The sequence below is a fragment of the Cryptotermes secundus genome, unplaced genomic scaffold (assembly GCF_002891405.2).
Source record: "Cryptotermes secundus unplaced genomic scaffold, Csec_1.0 scaffold562, whole genome shotgun sequence".
Taxonomy (NCBI): Eukaryota; Metazoa; Arthropoda; class Insecta; order Blattodea; family Kalotermitidae; genus Cryptotermes; species Cryptotermes secundus.
Genome location: NW_019720170.1, coordinates 62,202 through 87,171, shown reverse-complemented (window position 1 = coordinate 87,171; position 24,970 = coordinate 62,202). Strand labels below are relative to the sequence as shown.

Here is a 24,970-nt window from a genome sequence, read left to right as displayed (position 1 = left end):
ATTTTAACTATTTGTAATTATTTTAATTAACTGGAACGTGGCTATCTTGGACAAAGTGAAGTTTTGTGTGTTGGTGATTTCTTTTTCTACTATAAATGCCTCTGATGATGGCTCCGTGGTGAGCCGAAACATGTAAGGCAGGTGGTGACGAGGTGGAAAACTTAAAAAAGTGTCACATTTGACGGAAGGAACTTGATTGTTAGTTGGGACAATAACTTGCCTTTTATCAGCTGCACATTGCAGTGCATGCATATGGTTCAGCAAGCCTAGTGTTACATTATTTTAGTACAAATATGACTTCCTTGCATTGATATATAGCTACAAACACTTGTAAAAATGGGGAATTTATATCTCTTGCTGCAGGAAGATAAGGTTAGACTTGAGGGGTGACACCATATAGTTTGACAGGTATGTAACAGCATTTTGGAGGAACCTGATACCTCCATCTTCACAGTAGAAGAATAAGTCTTGTAAGACAAGATGACAAAGATATAGGAAAGGGAGAACAAGAACTATAGCAAATAGCAAAACAATGGAAGTAGCATGAAAGTGAGAAAAATCCTGTGCCCTCAAAAAGGGTCAAACTTGTGGATAGGAAAAGGCTAATAGCAAACTACTGAGAGTCATGTAAAATGAATAGGATCTTGTTATACCACTCTCATTTTTTTATTCTTTGTCCTAGTCCTTAAACTCTTCCTGTATCGCTGCCTGGTTCTTCCCACATGGAGTACCCTTATACCCTAAATGGGGTGGCAAGGGGCCTATCTACCAAACAGCTTATCATCATATCATAGATGACAGTAATCTTAATAGTCACTGCTGTGATAACCTGCAGCCTCAGATGAAATAACCCACAGCTGCTTCCTATCATATACATACCACTTAACTATTCCTAGTATTTCTCATCAACACTTGGTAACCTTATTAATTGATACAATATCAGTAAATAAACCTTGGGTTCTTTTTTCAGTGGTGGTTTGGAGGGGGAACAGACCTGACTCCCTACTACTTGGATGAAGAGGATTCTAAATATTTCCACCGCACACTGAAGAAAGCTTGTGATAAACATAATAAGAAGTATTACTCACAATATAAGGCTTGGTGTGATGATTATTTCCACATAAAGCACAGAGGTACAAATGTTGTACACATTATTTTCTGGATAATTAAGTAGTATAGTTAGTTATTTAAACTCATCACCAGTAACATCATGAATTAAGCTAATTTGTCCATTTCCATTCTGGAACTAAAATTGGGCCTTCCAAAGTTTCTCAGGCCTTCTGTGTTTCATTCCCTGTCAGTTAGAAATCTAGAAGAATGTGTATAGTATTCAGTCTGAGTCCATTTTTAAAACGTGCTCTTGAAAGAAAGGTAAAGCTATCCCTGTAATAGGCCATGGAGGCCCACAGGGTTGTGAGATGTCTAGGCTCCCATATTTTGCCTAGACAATCAGCTCACAGATGGCAGTTAGGCTGTCAGCCTTACACACCTGCTCCACTTTATCCCAACAAAGATTCCTGGTACTCATTTCTGTTATAGGCTGAGTTGGCCCCAGGGCCATAGTACAGCTGGAAAGATTAGGTAAATTGAAAATTCCACTAACCTCATCAGGAATTGGACCTGCAACCTTCCGGTTTGTAGCATAATGCCTCAACCAACTATTCTACCGCATGCCCAAAAACATGCTCAAACCAGTTAGTATGTAGCTGATTCCAAAAGTAAGGTCTCCAAAGCGCTGGGTAATTTTTCGTGCGGCTGTTGGCAACCCTGTTGCATTCGTTGCTTCCCCCACTCCCCCCAATACCACCAAGCATGCTCGCACGTAGCTAGGACGCTCAGTCTTGGCACGGTTGCCGTTAGAAATGGAGCTCCCGATTACTAAAACCGCGAAGTTATTCGGTTTTTTAATGCAAAAGGGACTAAACCAATTGAAATTCATCGTCAGTTGGTGGAAGTGTATGGCGAGTCGTGCATGGACATAAAGAACGTCCGCAAGTGGTGTAGGGAGTTTGAATCTGGTCGTACTGCAATACACGACGAAAAAAGAACTAGGAGACCATCAGTTTCTGACAAAACAGTCGCGAAGATTGAGTGAGTCATGCGTCAGCATAGGCGCATCACACTCGATGATCTCTGCATTTAGGTTCCTGAGGTTTCCCGAACCACCATTTATCGGGTTTTGACAGAGAAGTTGAATTATCGGAAGGTGTGTGCAAGATGGGTCCCACGAATGCTCACGGAAGACCACAAACGGCAGAGAGTTGACTCTTCCCGTGAATTTCTTCGCCGCTATGCTGACGAAAAGGACAACTTCTTGAATTCAATTGTCACAGGCGACGAAACCTGGGCGTACCACTTCACACCTGAGACAAAACAACAATCACGTCAGTGGCGGCATTCCTCTTCGCCTAAGCCTCGAAAATTCAAGCAAACACAGTCTGCCGGTAAAGTCATGGCAACTGTGTTTTGGGATCGAAACGGGGTATTGTTGGTTGACTTTATGGAAACTGGGACCACAATAAACGCTGAGAGATATTGTGAGACACTGAGAAAACTCAGGCGGGCGATTCAGAACCGGAGAAGAGGGATGTTGAGCAAGGGCGTAAGCATTCTCCACGATAACGCTCGCCCCCATGCTGCCCGACAAACCGTCGCTCAACTGCAACAGTTTGGATGGAACATCATCACCCATCCACCCTATAGTCCGGACTTGGCGCCCAGTGACTACCATCTCTTTCCAAAGTTGAAAGAACATTTGTCTGGAAAGCGCTTCAACAACGACGATGAGGTGAAAGCTGAGGTTCGAAGTTTCCTGAACAGCATGGAGGTGAACTGGTATGACATGGGCATACAAAAACTGCCACTGTGCCTACAAAAATGCATCGACCGAAATGGCAATTATGTAGAGAAATGAGTACATGTTCAAGATTCAACTGATGTATCCAAAATTGAAAATAAATGTTTATTTTATATTTTCAAACATAGGAGACCTTACTTTTGGAATTACCCTTGTAATGTAGTCTACAGTCAATTTTATGATAATTTGTATATTACACGATGTAAGAATGAAATATGCTGTACAATTTTAATATTTTAACACTTAACATTTATCAGTATATATGATAAATATATATTTTAGTTATTTTAATATGTATAGACAAGGCATGCAATGAACTAGTTTGTCGTGGATTGGATCAGCACCTGAAGATGGCACATTTGTGCCGAAACATGTAGTGAGAGTGAGAAGAGGGGATAGATGAATGTATGCACTAGAAGACGGATAAAATAAATCATGGACTTGTATATTACACTTATGCCCAGACGATTTGACTGGAATACTGGAGTCAGTATCTCCCCGATGATCAGCATATCACACAGGTGCTTGGTATGCTTTACCAGCAGGATGGTATAAGTGTTGATCGCTAGCGTTTAGCAACAGAAATGGCCTTGTCTAGAGAAAGAGGTGCTTAAATTACTTATATTGTAACATGCTGAAGTACGTATATTCAAATAGTCATTTCCTAGGCAATGACCCATGTTCCCACTACAATGCTACAATCGGAATGCATCCATTCCTAGACAGTGGAAGCAATGCAATATTGTAATTCTAACAGTGAATCTCAGGCCGCGCCATAGCTCAAGTGGTTAGTCGCTGGCTTCCCACCGCAGTGGCCTGGGTTCGATCCCGGTGTCTGGTCAAGTGGGATTTGTTGTGGACAAAGTGGTGCTGGGGCAGGTTTTCTCCAAATACTTCGGTTTCCCCTGCCAGTCTTCATTCCACCAGTTGCTCCACAATCACCCTCACCTATCATCTGGGGCTGGTACAATAGACCAGAAGTGGCTGCAGTACAAGGGACTTAGTCCCACCCTACTAGCAATAAAAGAAACAGTGAGTCTCCACAGTTACAACAGATTGTTAGAAACGTTGTATGACGACGGGAAAACTGAACTGTTGGAAATGGAGTCTGGTATTCGGTCCGCATAAGGCCTATATAAGGGGGTTGAATATACCAGACAGCAGTCAGTTGAAGTCTAGCATTCGCCAAGTTAGTTGGGTCGAGTGAATGGAATCACAGAAGCAGTAAAAGTGATAATGATAATAATTGTGCTTCAGTGTGTAAAAGAGTGTGTTCAATAAAATTTCACTGAATCCGAGACCTACGTGAAGTTATTCATCACATTACCTAGGATACACGTGATAACTGGTTTCTCAGAAGCAGGTTACCAGAGAAACGCAACAACATTACATAGGTAACATGCGACAATATTAGCATACAGAATTATTCTAGGCCTAAGTCTTACCCTTAGGATAAACCCCTCATTGACTGATTAGTACCCTTTTCCCCAAAAGAGAAAATGCTTAGGTGCTTAGGAGTTATTCATGTTTTTCTATGAAAGAACAATGACCCTGTTTGTATTTCTGATCATCTTTAACCTCCAGACAGATTTATAACTGGAAGTGTTCATCCCCTGACCATATATCTTTTGGATAGCATGGAAGGAAAGTTTTTGGTTGACTTGACTAGAGTGTTACCTTGGTCATCTCGTGGGTACACTTGGTTGGACCATTATAAGCTTTCATTTAGTTTCTCCTATGAGGCCTCAAACTTCCTTTGGTTTCATCAGTGTCCATGTTTCATAGCCATATAATAAAGTTGAAGCGCTATAATTTTATAAAACCTAGGACTATTGATTCTCATTTTCCCTATTATATAATTTTTTTTATTGTTCATAATAGTTTGTTGGAATTTATGTAACGTAAGATGCAGAAGGTAAGAAATTGTGAACTCTTAAATAAGTAAAAGAGTTTACTCTTCTGTTATTTGGTTACTTATTATCAGGGCCCAGATTTTGATGACATGTCATCTTTTTTTCCTCGTATCCTATGCGATGCTCTTAAATATATAAAAATCTCGGATATGAGCTGCTGGTTACAGAAATATAAATTTTATAGGTAATTTTTGTCATTTTTTCATTTTGGGGGTAATTTTTTGGACTTTTAAGGGTATTTCTTGTCGTTTTTGGCCATTTTAGGGAATTTTTCTTCATATGTTTTTTGAGATGTGAATAACATGGAAGCGAAGTGTTCTTTCTCTTTCTCCTTTAGGTCATTTTTCTGGATTTTTCGGTCATTTTTTAAATATTTTCAGGTCATCAAAATCTGGGCCCTGCTTATTATAATGTTAGCCATTAGGTACTGTATTCCTTTGAAGCCAAATATTTTTTCCTTTACTTCCCCTCCAAAGAATCATAAATGGTGTTTCCTTGCAAGTGTTATTTAAACTAAGCTTTATTCTGTGTGCAACAAAGTGCTAAATCAGAGGTAAAATCCCAGCTGTTGACCAAGGTTAAGATAGCATGCTGGCAATTCAGGCTTATTACACTCCTCAGGCACCAAATGTCACACTCAAGTGGCTTCTTAGTCAGAAGATACTGGTATTAAATTTGGGACAGAGACTGACTAGGGTCTTTCATTACCTTCATCAATGCCTCCAAGCTAATTTTGGGGTAGTATCTTGAAAAACATGTTGACCTCTTTCTTTTACTTATATTCAATTCATCATTTATCATCTTAATATCATTTAATCTGTAAATCTCACTTTGAGAGCAGTATGGGGCATTGGTAATTTGGTGATTCATCACTAGGAGTAATGTATAGTACTTGGAGAGAAATGTGCTGAGTGCCACTTTTTCCAGCACAACCCCACATGCAGTGCCATGGGACTGACTCCAGGCCTGTGCCATGAGAACCAAATGCGGCACTAGGCTGAACTTGGAATATAGAACTTAACACAGTGTAGATATGAACTGAATCACTTACATGAAAGGAAGATCATGTGGAAATGTAAAATGTCCAGAAACAACGAGCCAAGGAATTATTTTTGACCCAAGAATATAGGTAATGAATTGACTGCAGAATGGAAAATATTATGTAATGAACTAAATGATGTGTTACTGAGTGTCATCATGATAGTGAAGTACTTAGTATTTATTTTCAGTCTTATGAATGCAGTTTCTATAAATGTTTCAATTGCTACATGGTCATTGCCCCACTGACATATATCACTTGTTTCGTTATTCCTACACTATGTTTCAGCCTTGCATGCCCATCTTCAGGTACATCTTAATGTTGTAGGTTGTTTCAGTAAACCAACTTCCTGTCAAGAGAAGCATCAGCGAAAAGTAATTAAAAGTTAAAAAGTTAAAGGAATTATTTAAAATATGTTTAAAATCAAAACACATCAATCACAACCTAGAAAGGACAATTTCATCCACTATCAAGAACACTGACAACAATAACAACATTGGATGCTCACAGATGACAAATATATAGCAATGATCGTCCTCAAAGGGGGAAACCTTGTTGTGTTGTCCATTTAATCTTACATAAATCTTTTATACATATTTTAATAGTTTTTTAACTCTCAGATTTCAGTTAATTTTAATTGATGCTTTCCTTGATAAGGAATTGATACAATGAAACAACTTACAATGTAAGAAGCACCTGAGGATGTCTGTTCAAGACTGAAACGTGTTGTATGAACAATGAAATGAAATATGTCAGTGTAGCAATAACTATGCAACCATCAGAACACTTAAAAAAGTGACATTGATAAGATTAAAAATAACTACTTAGTACTCCATCAATGCAACACGATTCTTAAATGTAGTCTTATGCTCTTTAACTCTGTATGTTCAGGATGGATGAGATATATAACATTCATGCAGGATTCTATTAATGCATAAGTTTCAGTAGGAAGATGTCATTGTAAGAGGCAACGTTGTAACCAGGAGGTGGTCTGCAACGATAATTATTAATGGATGTTGAGGAGCTGTGATATGTTGATGTTCATTAAATTGCAGTAGTTCAAGATGTGAGGAGCACTGGTGAAACATATGGTTATGTAATGTCATGTGCTGTAATCAAATTGTTTTCTCTAGGAGAGAGAAGAGGAGTTGGAGGTATCTTCTTTGATGACCTTGATACCCCATCAAAAGAGGAAACATTTAAGTTTGTAGAAACATGTGCTGAATCTGTCATTCCATCCTACATTCCACTGGGTAAGTTATTTGTGCCAGGCTTACTGTCTGAGTTGTTCTATTTGAAGCATCAAAGTGCTGGGATAGCTCAACTAGCAATATGACTACAGCGTGCCAAACCATGTTTTCAACTCTAACAGAGTAGAAGATTTCCATCATGTTCAGACTGGTTCTGGATCCTACTAAATCCCCCTAACATACAGATATTGGAGGCTTTTTCCACAGCTAAAACATAAAACTGATCAGTCACGTCCACCTACGGAAAGGTAAGTTATCCATGGGCTGAATTAAGGAAGCACCATGCCATGAAGATGTATGGGGAGTGGAGGTATAAATGCACCATTCTTAGTCTTGGCACTAGATGGGTGGGAGTTGTCAGCATCATGCTCTTGCTGCTTTACCGCCAAGGAAACAGCTCCTAGTATCCATAGTAAAGGAGGCTATTGGGCCCCAGTGCCAGTCTTAGCATTATGCAGAAGAGAGACTCTCTTGCTTCTGCTGGGAATTGAACACTGACTCATCAGTTGTCCAGCCCATAGCTTGATCATTATACTGACCAAGCTAGTACCAAGATTTAAAATGTATTGATCTTTGTTCTGTATACACTGTAAAGGGATTCATGTTGTACTCCTCTGGTTTGTGACATTGTGTACTCTGATTAATGGTTACCATAATTGCCAAGGAACATAAGTTATATCTTCAGGCCATCCTACTTACATGAAAGTACAGTAATTTTGAGAATTAAAACACAAATATACTACTCTTCTTGTTCTCTTTTGGTCTCTTACACTGTGTAGCGCAGTAAATGTGTACTATCTCTTGCAGGAATAGGCATATCCTCCGAAACTTGGGTACCCAATTATCAGATTGTGGTGTCATGACCCAGAAGACCACACTGTGAATCTACACTCCTCTGTAAGCCCCAAACACCATATAAGTACATATGCACTAATTTAATTGCATGTAAATTGTTTTCAGTTCAAAAACACAAGAATGATCCATATGGTTACAGTGAACGGCAGTGGCAGTTGCTCCGTCGGGGTCGTTATGTAGAGTTTAACCTAATATATGACAGAGGCACAAAGTTTGGCCTCTACACTCCTGGAGCACGGTATGAGAGTATTCTCATGTCCCTCCCTCTTACTGCTGTAAGTTATCACAAATTTTGTGGTATTACATGTAATTGTTGTAAGTAATGTAACACTTAGGTTTCATACTCAGTGAAATGCCTATATTTTGGCACATGATGTAGTGGAATCTTGAACACAGTGATAAAATATAAGTATGCTTCGACCAGTGGTCTCTTATAGGTCATAGTCTGGTTCTTTTCATTATGAAAATAGTTACTTGAAATCTCAACATTGTCATACACCATTGAATAAGGGTGCCTTTTGATGAAGTAACTGAAGAACAGCATCAATTTGGACACTCTCTTTTATTCACTGTTAATTTTTCTTAAGCATTTCCTACTGTTGCTATTAGAATTGTTATGTTATCTCGTTTCAACAGTTGCCTACAGTGCTTCATTTTATACTTAATTTTATTGTCCATTTCCTGACCAAAGACAAATGTCGCAGTTGAGCAGGCAGTATTCCTGTTTTGTGGAGATCCAGGTTAAAATTTTTCCCTGGAGACCACCTGTTATGACTCGGGGTTTTCATGTTATGCCTCCATCCCTCATAACAAATGCCAGGATCATACCTCAAATTAAACTGTGACCACTTCCTTTCCACATCCCTTCTAATTCATTATTCAGTAACCATCCTTCCATTTGACACTTTGTACTCTGAGATACTTCCAATGCAAATTAAAAACACCAGATGAAGTACCAGAACTATTTATATTTAAAAAAGTTTAAAGGTACAACATATAACAGCGGCTATATGAAATCGAATGGTCAAAATTGCTAAAGGTTTCTGAACAGTGAAATGTTCTAAAAGTACAAAATCCATATCCATAATTATTCATAAGTATTTTTATTAGATTAAATGAATAGGCATTTGTATTCGATGAATGAAATGTCCTGCTGCATTCACTCCCCAATGATTTTTTGACAATAAAAAGTATCCGATAGAGTAGCTCGTTTATATCAGTTTATTTGAAAACACGCTGAATTAATCAGGATCAAGTTCAGTATATGTATTGTTCTTGATTTAGTACTGTCTTGATTCAGTCTGAAATTAGAGTGGAAAGTGATTTCCACAAATGTTAGACTGAGGCTGCGCCATAGCTCAAGCAGTTAGTCGCTGGCTTCCCACCGCGGCAGCTCAGGTTCGATCCCGGGTCTGGTCAAGTTGGATTTGTGGTGGACAAAGTGGCGCTGGGGTAGGTTTTCTCCGAGTACTTCGGTTCCCCCTGCCAATCTTCATTCCACCAATTGATCCACAATCACCCTCACCTATCATCTGGGGCTGGTACAATAGGCCAGAAGTGGTCGCAGTACAAGGCACTTAGTCCCACCCCACTAGCAATTAAAAAATGTTAGGCTGAGATACACAGAGGTCTGCTGTAGTGAAGTACATGTAATTTGGGGCACAATGTGTAATGGGGTATAATGAAAAGCGCCATATTATGTGGGTTTTTTAATGCATCATCATCTCATTAATGTTACTTCAAAATGAAAACTAAATTACTGAGAATATTTTTCTGCAAAAGAAATACATTTTTGTGGTTATTAGTCTTATATATGTAGACAAGCAGAGAGAGTAGGCTTGGGATTGTGTGCTGCTAGGATGTTAAAAATAATCTTCAACTATTGTAGTTATTAGATGGTGAGAATATATTGGTAGTTCAGTTGTAGTTACCTGTTCACACACACACACACACACACACATTTGTTTTATCTGTTTGTTCATTCACTCATTCCAGAAATGGGAATACATGCACACACCCAATCCACAGTCAAAAGAATGGAATCTTCTGGAAGTCCTGAGAAGTCCAAGAGATTGGTTGGGAACTGAAGGTGCTGAGAAGTAATTTTGCTTGCAGGACAAGTAGATTGGTTAAAGGTTTTATTAATGGGATGCAGAACTCTATGAAGTAATATTTATCAAACTTTATAATCATGATTCATGCCATCTCAGGATGTGAGCAGCCTTGGAGACTGTTCACCATGTGAAGTGTTCTCTGGCTGGACTGTAATTAGATAGTGAGTGAGTGAGGATGCAGGCTGGATGACCAATATGCAATTCATGACAAAGGCAACACTTTTTCCGTATGACACTGTAAGTTGTAAAGACTGCAAGTATCAAGATGGGATGTGATACCATGTATAGTTTAATAAACAGGTACCGATGTATTAAAAGAACCTGCTGCCTCAACATTTGAACATTTGTGAACATTTGAAGGTGAAGACAGAATCAGCAGATTCTTCTGAAACATTGGCAACCAGCTATCAAACTGGATGGCATAACCCATAAGGCCGTAATCTTCATCGGTTTTTCTCATCATTATAGTAGACTGGTTGGGAGTCCCACCTAGGGTCTTATTTAGTGGGCACTTAGAGCTAGTTCTCAGTGGCAAAACAGCCAGAGACTGAAGCTGGAGTCTCACTACTATGTAGTGGCAGGGTTAAGAATGTGTGGAGCTATACCAGTGACAAGCTAATTTCTTGATTCCCTTTTGTAGTGAAATTTGGAATATGGTCCTATTTTTTTACACATTGACCTATATAACAATAAATAATATATTTTAAACAAGATTGTCTCTCTTCAGGGCTGTACCTTTGTCAGACTATGATCACGATCAGCTGATGTAACCACGAGATAGAATTTTATTGGCTCTGTTCTCTTTGGATGCATGGTGTTTCATGCACACTTTGTGAGCATTTTTCTGTCAAGTGTTCAGTTTATCAGTGTGACTTTACAAATTTTTCACATAACTGATCTTCCAGACCCCTCATGTTGGAAGAAAAATACAGGATAAGGATCTGTCAGCCATTCTCTGCCTTCAAAATGTTGCCCTTTAGTAATTTTAGCCATACATCTTTATACAGAGGAGGGATGTGTGCAATTTCTCTTCAAATATGGCTGCATCGCTTTCATCTGTTCTCCCTCTTCAGAATTTTACCTCTTAATTCCATTTGTCTGATCCTCTTACAGGGAGGGGGTGTGGTTGCTAGGATATCGAAGCAATATGCAAACTCAATGTGGTTTCTCTTGAAACACAACCACCAGATGACCTCACATCCCTTTGAGTTGTTTGCTATATTTGAAATTGTTGATTTTCTTTGTGTCGTGCTTACATATCACTTAACAGCCATATTGGATGAGAAGAACTTTTTATTATATTACAAAACAAAAACAAATGAATATAGATCACTATTACCAACATAAACATTTTTACATTACTAGATTCTCAACAGAAATTTCATCTTTCACACTGTCATAGGTCAGTTCTTCATACTGGGAAGGGATGTGAGTACCAAGATGTTTGGAGCAGTTTGCAAGCTCTGCGTATTTTCTCTTGAAACAGAATGATCATATAACTGTCCTGGTGTGAAACAGAAGGTTGTAAAAATAAGTTCCAAACCACTTTTCTCTTGTTACTCACAAGCAAAAGCTTGTCTTATGGCAGGACTTCATAGAATGAGTTTATGCTCTCTAAATGTGTTGTGGAGTTTCTTTCTGTACTTCAGATTTCAGATGTTGGTTCTGGAAATTACAAGTTTCCATATCTTCTCATGGAAAGGAGTTAACAAAAGATTACACATGTGTGATTATTATCATATAATTAGATTGAAAACTACAGTGCCAGAAATACAAGTGTAGTGAAATGGGTGTGGTCCTTGACCATACACCATATTAAAAGGAACGTGCATAATTCTTTGGACAAGGCAAAGCAAGACATCATTTGGTTTCTAATAAATGTTATGTTTTTATTTTCAGTTACATCACAGAAATGTCTGTATTTTATATTTTAGTTTTTCTTATGTAGCATTGGTTTCATATAGAAGTAATAATTTTCTCCCTTTCTATTCATTCCTCTTTTTCCACGCTCCGTTCCATATGTTTCTGAATCTTCTTTCCCTTTCCCCTCCTTTCTGGTATATCCATTTTCTCCTTGAATAATTATTACATGACTTCTACAGACAAACGATTTATTTTGTACTTTTTTTTTTTTGTGAGGTGTTACGTATTTGAACATCTGTTAGTATAAAGTTAAATACAAATTTTGGGTTAATACAGGATGGTTCAAAGTCACACAGATCTTTCATTAATTGTTTAGTAATAAGTGAAAAATTGTTGGGATATAATTATGTGTGCAACAGTTAGCATCACTGGTCACCCCCAGTGACTCACAAATCTTTGGCAGTGTTGTGAGGCGATCAACCCAGAACCAGTTCCTTATTTACAATAGGTGCAATGTGTTGTTTTTCCAGGCACAGTGCATGTTAATAATTGAACATAACTTTCAATCCCTATCATATGCACACATTCAAGGAGAGTTTTAGGAAACATCCCAGTTCTCATGTCCCATATAAGACCAGACCTGTAAGACTGCTTGACCATTTCTATAATGAAAGTGGAAGTATCCATGGTAAGAAACACAGTTAAAGGCCTTGTGTGTTAACAAATGAGAAGGTTGTCACAGTCGCCTGTAAAATCTCTCAAGAGACTTGCTTTGCAGATGCATATATCATACTGAGCCCTAGAGGGTGGCAAAAGAATTGCATCTGCATTTGTATCATATTCACATATTGCAGGAGCTGAAGGAACTGCACAAGGCGGAATGCTTACATTATTGTCAGTGGTTTCATGTGATCACTGAGGAAAATGGAGTGGACATGTTGGATGTTTTCTTTAGTGATGAAGCATGGTTTCATCATAGCAGCTATGAGAGCAGCTGAAATATTAGGATGTGAAGTAATGAACATCCACGTCTTCCACATGCAGCCCTTGCATCCTAGAGAATTTAGGGTATGGAGTGTTGTCTTGTCAGATTGTGGTGAACCCCCCTTTTCTTGGAGATTACTGTCAAAGAGAACGTATACTGATATATCATAACCTAGTCCGTTTCACTGCCGTAATATGAGATTGTGACTTCTAGTTTAAACAAGATGCTACCACATGCCATACTTCAAAAGAAATAATTTGATAATTTTTTGGTGATCACATTATTCCCAAAATTTTGTGGCCCTAAAGACCCCAGGATTTAACTCCTGATTTTATATGTGAGACTGCTTAAAAGAGTGGCATACAGCAGCAACCCTCAAACATGAAAGAAGTTGTAAACCAGTATTGAATCTGTTGATTCGACAATAACTTTTCAAATGGTACCTAAAGTTGCAGCATGTATTATAAATAAAGTACATGCTTGCATTCAGGAACAAGAAGGGCTCTTTTGACATTTGCTGTTACCTTTAAAAACTAAAAATATTTGTTCAGAACTTCCTTCTGGCCCATATTACATTAAGAGAGTAATTATGCAGGCTGGGTTACATGATGTTTGGATCATCCTGTAGTAATATGCACACTGAATTCTTTAATAGATAGTAAAGAAACAAATAATGATGGTTTGAGGTGTTACAGAAGGTCACTGAATTTCAGTGATCAGGAATATCTCTAGAGCAGTGTTTCCCAGACTCTGGCAGTCTAAGGTTCCCTTGCAGTAAATAAAAAAAATGAGACCCCTTCATCCAAGGTTATAACAGTTATTTGAAATGTTATTTAACAATTCCAGAAAATAATTATTAATTAATGGTGTCTATTCAGTTATATGTTTGTAATTTCATACACATTTTTATGATTGTTACTGCCCCAGGCAAAGTTTTATAGTATGCACTTTGGGGAAAATTTGGTCTAGAGTACGATAGGTATTTATTCTTACAATACTGACTGCTGAAGCACACCGAAGAGCTGACTGCATGTGAATTCTTTTCCTCAGGCACGTAAAGTTGTTATGTATCCTAAACATGACAGGTTTTCTGAACTACCCATTGCCTTGTTTACACCCACTTCTTTGTGATTGTTAGTTGTTTCCCTAACTAGTGTTGTAGCCCTAATAATTTAATACCCAGTTTAGTTATATATTTTTTCTGAGACAGTGCAATGTAATATGAACATATGGTGCAGTAAAACATAAAATGAGGTGAAATATATTTTCAGAATAAACTGGTTTGTTTTTACTGGTCTTTATTTATATATTTTGTCCATGGTGCAAATTGTAGCAGATACATACAGTATCCATTAATAGTGTTGCATATGGTAAGCCACTTCTAAATTACAAATTCATTTAAATTTAATATTGGATCAGAAAGAATCGACAGTTAATAAGATTTTAGATTTTTAAGTTGGCAAAGATTATTATCATTTTTTATTATTATTATTATTATTATCATCATCTATTGTCACAGGTTTATTTCCTGGTGTTCCTTTTCTTGAACCAGTGATGCACCTCACCACTCAGGCTTCAAGCTTCGCACTGTAGCACTTTCCATAGTATGTGTGATGTTCCCAGGATACCTGTTTTTTGCAGTGAATCTGTGGAGTGCTTTCCAGGAATTAGTTCCAGATATTTTCTCAACCCTCTCATAACCATACCCGTGGCTCCAATAATTACTGGTATCACAAAACATTTCATGTTCCACATTCGCTGAATTTCGATGCTTAAATTTTTATATTTTAATTTCTTCTCTGCTTCTTTTTATACTACATTCCTGTCCGATGGTACTGATACATCTATAAGTATGCAAGTTTTCTTTTGCTTGTTTCTGATTATTATGTCTGGCCTGTTTGCCAGAACCTCTCTGTCTGTTTGTACGCCTTGGTTCCATAACACTGTTATATCCTCATGTTCACATACTGACTTAGGCACGTGTGGGTACCAGTTGTCTGGTACTTCAGTTCCAAATTCTTTACATATTGAGTAATGTAAATGCATGCAAACTTTATCATGCCTTACTATATATTCGTTCTTTGCCAAAACAGGACATTCTGATGTTAAATGATCTATAGTTTCTTCGTATTCTTTACACAGTCAACACTTACTTCCGATCTCTTCTTTAAATATTTTTCTCTTAAAATAGTTTGTACTGATTGCTTGGTCCTGAGCTGCCACGATTAAGCTTTCTGTTTCCCCTTTAATGCCTCCAAATTTCAACCATCGATAGGTCTGTTCCTTATCCACCAGAGTGTCATCTAAGCAGCGTGGGTATTGTCCGTGCATTCTCTTCTTTTCCCATTTTTCTTTTGTGTTCTGAGCTATTGCCTTTTTTTTTTTGTAATGATTTCGTGTACTTGCAGGCTGTGTTCGGCGAAGGACTTGTGTTGCGTTGGTGTGTCCTAATAATTTTCATCAATTTATCTTCTGTTCCTTCTATATATTCTGCTAGGTTTGTGGTTTCTGCCACGTAAGCCGCCTCTATCTGTATCAGGCCTCGTCCTCCCTCTTTTCTAGGAACATACAGACGGTCTATATTTGCTCTTGGGTGATGCTGTCCATAGGTAGTTAACATTTTTCTTGTTTTCCTGTCCAATTTTTGTATTTACTCTTTGTGCCAGTTAATAATTCCAAAGCTGTATCTCAGTACTGGTACTGCAATGATCCAATTGCTTGCATTTTGTTTTTTGCATTATTATTATTATTATTATTATTATTATTATTAGAGGTGGTGGGTTTCCCTGTGCACCACGACTGATAGTCTATTGTACGTCCCCCTTTGATATTCTACCAGTCGCCATACCCTACCAGTACTGGTGTGTGCTATCAGCCCCGTTCGGGCAACGAGGTCGGCCCTCGGTACCTGATACTTCCCCCATCTACCAGAGGCACTGGAAACTACTTGGGCAGGAAACTTTTTGCCTAATTTTGCTCAGAGGTCTCATAGAGACATGAGGATCTTTACGTGCCGTAAATCTACGACACGGGACCCACGGCTTAAAGTCCCTCCCGGAGGACTTGTTCCCTGAATTTTTCCGCCCTTAAAAAGTCCACGACCTCCGCCGGGTTTGAACCCGCGTACCTTGAGGTGGGGACGTTATCCCTAGACTACGGAGGCCGCTAAGTTGGCGAAGACAGTCATAACCAAAAACATCAGTTACCAGAATTTATGTATTCATAATTTAAAAAATGAACCGACTGCTTGCAATTCCCTCCCCAAGGACAAGGTGCCAGTACAATTAAGAAAGCTGGCGTTTTTAAATTTTAAACTACGTGCAGTGTAACAGCTACTTCAGAGCTTCAGAGTATACACCTGATGATTGTCATTTATGGCCGAAACATGTAGTGTAGAAGAAAAGAATACAAAAGAACTACAATAAATTGGTGCACTTAGGACGGAGTTTGTGTCATACATTGTGTAGAGTGTAACCGGATGCTTAAATATATTATTGTAAACAATTACGTCTTTTACTTTTCTTAAATTTCTATTTTATATAAATATAGGAATGTTTATGAAGTAATCGACGCCTTGCAGAAATCTTTTTTCTTCTAGCCCTAAGAGCTCTATAACTGACTGGGTATTCTCAGACAGAATATCCATCATTATTGCCCCTTTGGTCCTCGTACAGTTTACAGTCCCAGAAGATATGTTGTCCCGTTTGCCGTCTTATCACCACATTCGCGACTCGCGACCATCAGTATCGTTTCAGTAGTTCGAAGTCAGAGATTTTCGAGATGACAAAGTTTACGGACATTGAATTGGCAGTGATTGCAATAATTCTGGATGAAGAGGAAGAGGAAGAGCGTGAGGTAATAAAACGGAAGTGGGTACATGAGACATGGGTGAATAGAGAACGTGATGAAGAATTCGGTACTCTGTATAAGGAACTAACTGATGTTGAGACGAATTTTTTTGGATATTTCAGAATGTCTGAAAATTGTTTTAACATATTGCTGAGTAAAACAGAAGTTCATTTAAAAAATCAAGACATCCGCTGAAGCAAGGCTATAAGACTGCTATAACATCTGCTTTCATTTCTTTTCCTTTCGTATTCGTATCAGTTTTGAAACTGCTGTTCATGTACTTTGGCTACGATAAATCGTAAATAACAGGAAATTTCACGGAACTACACGACAGGGATATGTGTAAATAGACCTCTATGGTGACCGATGTTGACAGCACTGATGGCACGGATCACAGGCACTGATGATTTAAACGTAAATGAAGTTGTTATGAACCATGTGAACATTAAGTTAAATGAGTTAAATTAATAAAGCAGAGACAGTTGACCGAAAAAGCTGAAATGGAAAGTTTGGTACAGGGTCGTATATCTGACTGTCTTACAAAGGCCGGTGATTGTTATTTGAAAGGAATGTACGATAAATGTATACAAACGTTGCAACTGTTATATGAGGAGGCTAAAGCAACTCACTCTTTATTAGAAGTATGCAGTCTGGATAAATGTGTATTCTGTTGCTTAATAGAGAACAATATTTTAGTGTCGAAAGGTTTGGTAAGTACATTGTAACATGTATTTTAGTGTAATTATTGGTAGAGTTGTGCCACTCTTATGTTTCAAGCAGGGTACCAGAAATGCAACTTGAACTTAGTTGCCACTTAGCAGGATTCGTGATCACAACACTTTGCTTCATACAGAAATTTATATACAAGGTAGGGCTGCAGAAATGAACGGCTCTGTTTGTCACTTAACGAAATTCGCTTTCCCATAGTCTTGATAGTATGTCATGACTGATATTTTATAGGAGACATTTAATAACTTAATGTTAAGATCAGGAGTAAATAACAATATATATCTGATACTTTTTCTGCCCTACCTTTGTATGTAAAGCTCGCACATTTAGTACTGACATCTTACAGGTTAATTGCTCGAGGGCTACTTAATGCCCTACGCTTTTCCTGATTGCTTAAAGTACTTGAACATTACTTTGTCTGGAAGAGACTCCAACAGATATTGAATATTCTGTCACATCAGAAATAAATCATTTTGAGCATTAAGTATTTAATAAATTTACACAAATGTTAAAGGATTAAAGCCTATCATTTTCTTCTTACCTGTGTTCATATGGGTGGGCAAATTTCTGGCTCCCTGATCTCTAGAGCTGTAAGGAGAAAGATGCACAATTTAAATTCTTTGTTACATTAATGCTGTAATCTCTCTTACATGCTGTGCATCTCATTTTCACAATATTTTATATTTTCTGGTTCTGTCTTAAGCACAATTTGTGAAACACACAGTCTCTATTCTTTATATACATATGCAAAATCAGAAGCATTATTGACTCTGATTAACATACATAACTACCTGACTTGTTAGGCCTGTATTAGTAAAAGAAGATAATAGAACTTATTCATCATATCTGAATTAATAAATAATTGTCACAGTAGACGTGGGATCTGTTATATTACATGGTGGTGCATGTAATGATCCCTTATTAAATTTTGCTCAGATGCTGTAATCATTACATAACGTACAAATGTACATATAAACACATGTATGCATGCACCAAGGAATAAACATTCAGTATGCAGTTCTGCCACATGACTTCCAGAAGATGAATGTGTATGTTCATGACCACACAGCAACATGTCTTCATAATGTTTTGACACAGTTGACTGATCATGGCTCTCTGTTCCATCAGTGAGAGGTTATGGGTGAGGGAGTTTCATTTCATGAATTCCCAAAGAAAGAAGTTGCAGGACTGTTTGGTGACCAGATTCTTCCACTTGTGTAGTTATCGGGATACTGACCAGAAATCACATATGAGCCCCAGAAAAGTGTCATAAAAGAAGTCAAAGATAATGTTTGCTGTGTGGGGTGTGGACCTATCCTGTGTTAGTCGACAACCTGCTGCAGCAGTTTGAGACACAAGATGGTTATGCAGCATGCAACAGCTAGTGGCTTGATGTGGCTGCATAATGCGCTTTTTGTATGAACGCATGTGGATTTCTTGTAGTCCAGAAGCACAGTTTTTTTTTTAGCCACTACTCCATGCAGGTGGAAATGTGTCTCATCCAGAAACTACACATCATCAACTCATTGACATTGTTCCTGTTAACAGGCTCAAATTGTGATGCATAAGTGCATTTAATTTATGTTTATGTAATTTGTAATCTTATTAATTTTTCAATTAGACTGTTATTGTACATATGTCATTGTATTTATATTATATTTGACTTGTTCAATATCCTATGGTGTCTACCTATATCTGGATTTGTGGAATGTAAATAAATTGAACAACTGAACAATCATATAGTATTGTGCCCTGTTCACTGAGCTCCAGTCTCTTTTTCTTGAGCATGTGCAGTAAGTTTATGAAGTATACCAATTTTGTATGAGAATATGTGCAAATCTAACTGTAGGATTTGCTAGATAACATTTCTGGTTATTGCTGTTTTTGCTGTATCTTTCCTTGTTGATTTTCCAGGGCTTTTCTGCAGTGCAGCTCCTACAAAATTGATGTTCTGGGTGGCATGCACACTTCTGTAACATGGACATTTTAGTTAAAAAACTAAGCATCCTGTTGGAACTGTCATAAGCCTTAAAGTTTCTAATAAAGCTTTATCATATTTGTAATTTAATCCAATAAATTAACGTGATCATAGAACAGAAGCAGATGTGCCCCATTCAATTCCAAGACTTCCTGATAGTGTATTTAAAATGAGGTTGTAAAGTGGTGGTGATGCCACTGTTCTGCATGGGAAAAGCTTCAGATAAATGTGTACCTATATGGGCTTACTATCATTTTCTCTTAAACAGATTCTGAGTTGCCTAATTAGTTTTGTGGTGTATACCAAATTCAGTGAGAACACTACTTCTCTCCTGAGTCACAGACTGGTTGTGGGAGCCCTGGTGACCAACCTTTGCCATTTAGGGGTACCACAAGAGCCGCACAGTGACTAGGATCATAACTTTGAGTGCCACCTTATACAGGAGGTGCTACAATGCCTAGGAGTGTGCAAGATATGCACCACCCCACTGCGCACACAGTAAGATGGTATGGTGGAGCGGTATGTCAAAACAATTGGCTGTCTGGTACCTTACCAGTTAACCTCTTGAGATGAGCAGCCCAAAGGAGAGGGCATTTGGAGAACAGCACCACAAGACAGAACCACAAGGAATGAAGGTTGTACACTGTCAAGACCAGGAACAGAAGCATTTGGGCCTACACGATGTGGAGGAGGTCTTCAGGAAAATAATTGCAGATGTCACATGCACATCCCCTTGTAGAAGTGGAAATGCTTAAGGAGGGAGCAATGTGACATGATGGCTGAAAGCCAGAATAGTCTAATAAGTGGTAGCCATTGGTAGGCAGCAGTGTGGTAAACACATTTCTGCAGCAACAGTTCAACTTTCAACAACAGAACTGTTGGAAGCGGTTTTTTCTGTGCAGTCTGTGTTAAGGCTATATACCGAGGACCAGTGGGAAAAGTTAAGTCAGTCAAAAGTCAGATCAGGCAGTTAGCAGCCCTGAGTTGCATTGTTAGAATCCACTACCAAGCAGCAACTCATGAAAGCAATAGCAGAGCAAGAAGACTTAGTTATTTCTAGAGTGTTAAATTAGTGTGAGTGTTATCTTTGTTTGTAGCAGCGAGTCCTAAGTGTTCAGTAAATCCAACTATCAATCCAAGTCTCATGTCTGATAATGTGTGACAGTATTAAAGCAGATCAGGAGAAAAGATTACTATGGTGGTGTAGACTTGATTAGTATGGCTTCTAATATAGTCAAGTAGCAGACTACTGTGAACATGGTAATGAATGTATGATTACATAAAAGGCTGAAATTTCTTCACTAGCTGAGTGACGTTAATTAAAATTGTGTTATTTAGCAGGCATTGAAGTGGAGACTTCATGATGCATACAGTGCATGGAATGATCTTATGCAGAGCTTCTCAGATCTTCATCAACAAGTGAAAAGCCTTCAGATGGTTTACAGAATCCCAGTAAAATGCTATTTGAATATTGTATATAATGCCCTTTATTGGGGCTGGTGTCACCCAAACGGTCTGCAGTGCGATGAAAGTCACATTGAAACATACATGCAGATAGCAGTCAGCTGTTTTAAAAGAGGTATGAAAAATGTTAACTAATAACTTTGTGCAATCTTAAATTAATGTTACACTTCTAATTGTGTTGCTGCTAAGTATAGTGTTATTGGCTGTTAAAAATTGTCATGCTGCTCTATAAAATCTGAATTGCATAAATCCATTATCTGTATCCAGCATAGGAAACAGAAATGTGGACAGTTACATATGTTTCATGGATGGAGTCAGGACACCTTAGTTGATATAGCTATGGGCTTGATGGCTGGGGTTCTGTTCCTAGCAGCAGAAGAGATGTTTCTCTTCTCTACAGTGAAAGACTGGCTCTGGGGCCTATCTAGCCTCCTACCAGGGGCTCTTTCCCCAGGGTTAAAGTGGCCAGGGCATGAAACTGACCATTCACCTCCATCTAGGGCCAAGGTTGAGAATGGTGGAGTAATATATCCGCTCCCTCATACGTTTCCATGGGAGAGCATTTAATTAAGCAAATTGACAACATTACCTTTCATCTTATGCCATCTGTTACATGTTAATATTACATGTAATATTAAACCAGTTTCTAAACATTGTTAAGATTGGATTGTGGCAGTTGTAACGGAAACTTGCATCATTGAGTTTGTCGATTTATTGGTAGGGGAAGAGTTGTGAGCTGATTTGTTCAAGAAATTAAAGTTATTGGCATAAAATATATTTCTGTGATCTGACATGGCTGGTAGCCTCAGAACATTTTTGAGTCATGTATTGTAGCACTGTATTGATAATTAGATGGAATGCCGAAGATGTCACTCTGATATTCATCTATTCTGGTGATAAATCCATAACTATGACAAAGGGGAACAGGAAAAGAAAAAAAGGAATCCTGTCTGTGAGCTGGACTAAAGCTGGTGTCTGGATGGCAAGAACAATGTATGCTGATCTAAATATATTTATATATGGCTTATGCAGTATTATTATTATTATTATTATTATTATTATTATTATTATTATTATTATTATTATTATTATTATTATCAGTTCTTAACTACGGAAGCAATGCTTCCCTTGCTTCCATGCACGGCACACCACTGAATGGGTCCCTATCTGCTGCCTAACAGGCTGACTGCTCAGTGGCATCGTGATATGATGATATAATGGTCGTACAGAGGAACAAAATACCAGACTTTCATCCCTGCTGTGTCTTACTGAGACACATTTAGTTAGAATATAGGGAGCCTGAATAATGAGGAAGATATATTTTCTGCTTAAGCATGGTGAAAGGAGGGATAAGGTAATTGGTGGCAAAATTGTGATGTTGATTTTTGTTTTGAATGTTTCCAGGATTTCCACACACAGTTGGATTACAGAAGTAATGTTAATTATATTTTTATATTGTGTAGATATTGTAACGTGTTTCGTTACTGAACACGCCGTAGAGATCGTTAATTTGTTTATTGAACAATCTACAAATATCGGCTACAGTTACTTATTACAATATTATGGGTTTCCACAATTTACAAACCCTACAACAAAATCTCTTAACACAATCTTCACTTATCTTCACATACTAATAGCGCGGGAGCTATACAAGTCTCCCTGAATTACACACTCCAGATATAACTGTACTACAGCACTCACTAAGCATCGAAAGCACACAATAAGTCTTCCGCTCACGGACTTCTTAGTTGTCGCACACGCGTCTGTAACTCGTAACTTGCGAACTGAGAACTAACTCGGAGGTAGCTCGCTTATAAACCCTCAGCAGGTCAATGAGAAAACAACCACGTGGTAGGCATCACTGTTTATCCGCGTTGCCTAGCGACCGCGATATCCCTTGGTGACGTCACCGCTGTTGATTCACGTTGCGTAGCTACCAGGCTGCGGGGACTCGGCTATCTTCGGCTCCGCTCGTGACGTCACCGCGGGGAGAGTGGTGGGGTGATGACTCGCCTATTACGCAAGTGCTACGTTACCGCCACGTTCCGCTGGGGAGGTAGGGGTCCTCTGTTGCGCAACATGTCACACTATTATAGGAATTGCATATAAAATTTGCATGAAATATTATTACAATTTAAGTTCTAGTCATTTAAGCCCCCCTCCTCCATTTCCATCAACCTGAGGATTCTCTATTGATTTAAAGCCAATAGTGCTGAGGGCATAATAGCTTCAACTCTTTTACCATTATTTTTATTTTATACCTCATTTCTATCTGGTTACAAATAATTCTATGTCAGCATTTTAAAGAAAGTAATTTTTAAGGTGAAATATAAAGCTTCTGACATCAGTTACTTCTGTGTGCATATTGCAAGAAAAGATTTCAAAGAATGTAAAGAGTAAACATATAAGAACAGACTGCTGTAATGTGATGGTAAGGTAAAAAGGTAAAGTTATCCCCAGGCTTAATTAATTGAGCACCATGACATGAAGATATATGAATGAATGTAGGTATAGCTCCACCATTCTTAACCTTGGCACTAGATGCAGATGCGTGGATAGCTTCACATCCCTGCCTCTCTATGCTTGGAGGAACAGCCCCAAATACCCATTGCATGTATGAGGCTGGGTGGCCCCCAGAGCCAATTTGGATGGTGTTGGTAGGTTCACAAAAGTTGGTAGCAGAAGGCTTCCAATAGTGGACCTGGATGGGAAAATTGTGATGTTGAGAGCCTTCCAGGAGAAGACAGGATAGGTTAGGTTAAGTTATTAATGGATTAAACCTATTATTTCAGTTTTAGAAGTCTCCCATGATGCCTGCCCAAGTTCAAGTTTTTGTAACATACAAGATGTAGTTTTGTATCTAATGAAGAGAGTTTCAAATAATCTTCTTGTAGTTAGTGGAGAAGAAAGCCAACAGTTGGTTGAAATCTGTATAATTGTTATATACATGTTAATTGAACTGAAAGCGAAAAAAGAAATAATTACTGAGTGTATGAACATAAGTATTCATATTCTGAATATGAGTAGTGAGTTGGTATCACGTGTGTTCTTGGCTGCTAAAAGTAAGAAAAAGGATGCAGTGAGCAGCTTCAAATTTGGACTTCATGAGGTGAATAGTGCAATGGGAAAATGTGATATTGAAACTGTGCTGGAAGTATTGAAGACTGCGTGTTGCATGTGTTTCATTAGGACAGAGCAGTATGCTAAATGTGTTACGTGTCTGGACGGCCACGAAGATGATGACATAAAGTTCCAATTCATTCACTATTATATGAAAGGTATGTACATCCAAATTTAAAGAATAATAAATAATAAGCCATAACTTGATGGTGCAGAATCTTTCTTTGACACATAAAATTATTTAATTAATCAAGATAACTCAAAAAGGAATATGTGGGTATATTATCATGAACAGGGCCAGGATTTTGATGACCTAAAAATCTTTAAAACTGGCCAAAAATCCAGAAAAAATTACCTAAGAGTTTAAAAAATATGGCCTAAAAATATAACATCATGGAAAATATACTAATTATTTTAAAATGTATTTTTAATCTTTATTAACACTGTGAACTCATTGTTACTCTTTTAAGCTCATCCTCATTTTTATATTGAAAATTAAGCAATATATGATTGAATTTTAAGCAAAATGTTTTAATATGATTTTTTTTAAGTTAGAATTCTTCTCTGTTTTTGGAAAGAGACTATCCAGGAAAAGTGATAATGTGGTAGTTTTTCCATTTGCTTTAAAGACAAAAGCTACAAAATGCAGCGACCATCGCACAATAAGTCTTATTGCACATACAGCAAAGATAATAGCAAAGATACTTAAAAGAAGAATTGAAAGGAAAATAGAGGATGTACTTGGAGAAGATCAGTTTGGATTTAGAAGAGGAAAAGGAACCAGGGATGCAATTGGGATGATGAGAATTATAGCGGAACGAACTTTGGAGATAGATGAAGAACTGTGTGTTTGCTTCATAGACTGGCAGAAGGCATTTGACCGGGTAAACTGGACCAAATTAATGCAGATCCTGAAAGAAACAGGTATCGATTGGCATGAAAGAAGATTGATTA

General features: G+C 38.0%; 2 protein-coding genes across 4 annotated transcripts in view; both read left to right on the top strand.

Moving 5' to 3' along the window:
• The window catches only part of LOC111867735 (oxygen-dependent coproporphyrinogen-III oxidase), a 24,208-nt gene extending 12,875 nt beyond the window's left edge, over positions 1–11,333 (top strand). The window contains exons 5-8 of the mRNA XM_023857844.2: positions 971–1,133; positions 6,943–7,062; positions 8,020–8,189; positions 9,910–11,333. Coding sequence (XP_023713612.1) covers positions 971–1,133; positions 6,943–7,062; positions 8,020–8,189; positions 9,910–10,017 — 561 coding nt within the window. The 3' untranslated portion in view covers positions 10,018–11,333. The remainder of the gene's footprint in view (positions 1–970; positions 1,134–6,942; positions 7,063–8,019; positions 8,190–9,909) is intronic.
• Positions 11,334–17,121: 5,788 nt separating this feature from the next.
• The window catches only part of LOC111867723, a 23,923-nt gene continuing 16,074 nt past the window's right edge, over positions 17,122–24,970 (top strand). Inside the window, exons 1-3 of one of the 3 annotated variants that reach the window (XM_023857821.2) lie at positions 17,122–17,435; positions 20,774–21,011; positions 23,689–24,174. In XM_023857821.2, the coding sequence (XP_023713589.1) occupies positions 17,226–17,435; positions 20,774–21,011; positions 23,689–24,174 (934 nt within the window). In that variant the 5' untranslated portion in view covers positions 17,122–17,225. Of the gene's footprint in view, positions 17,436–20,770; positions 21,012–23,688; positions 24,175–24,970 lie in introns of those variants that run through there. The other 2 variants (XM_023857811.2, XM_023857830.1) reach the window with 2 other exon arrangements.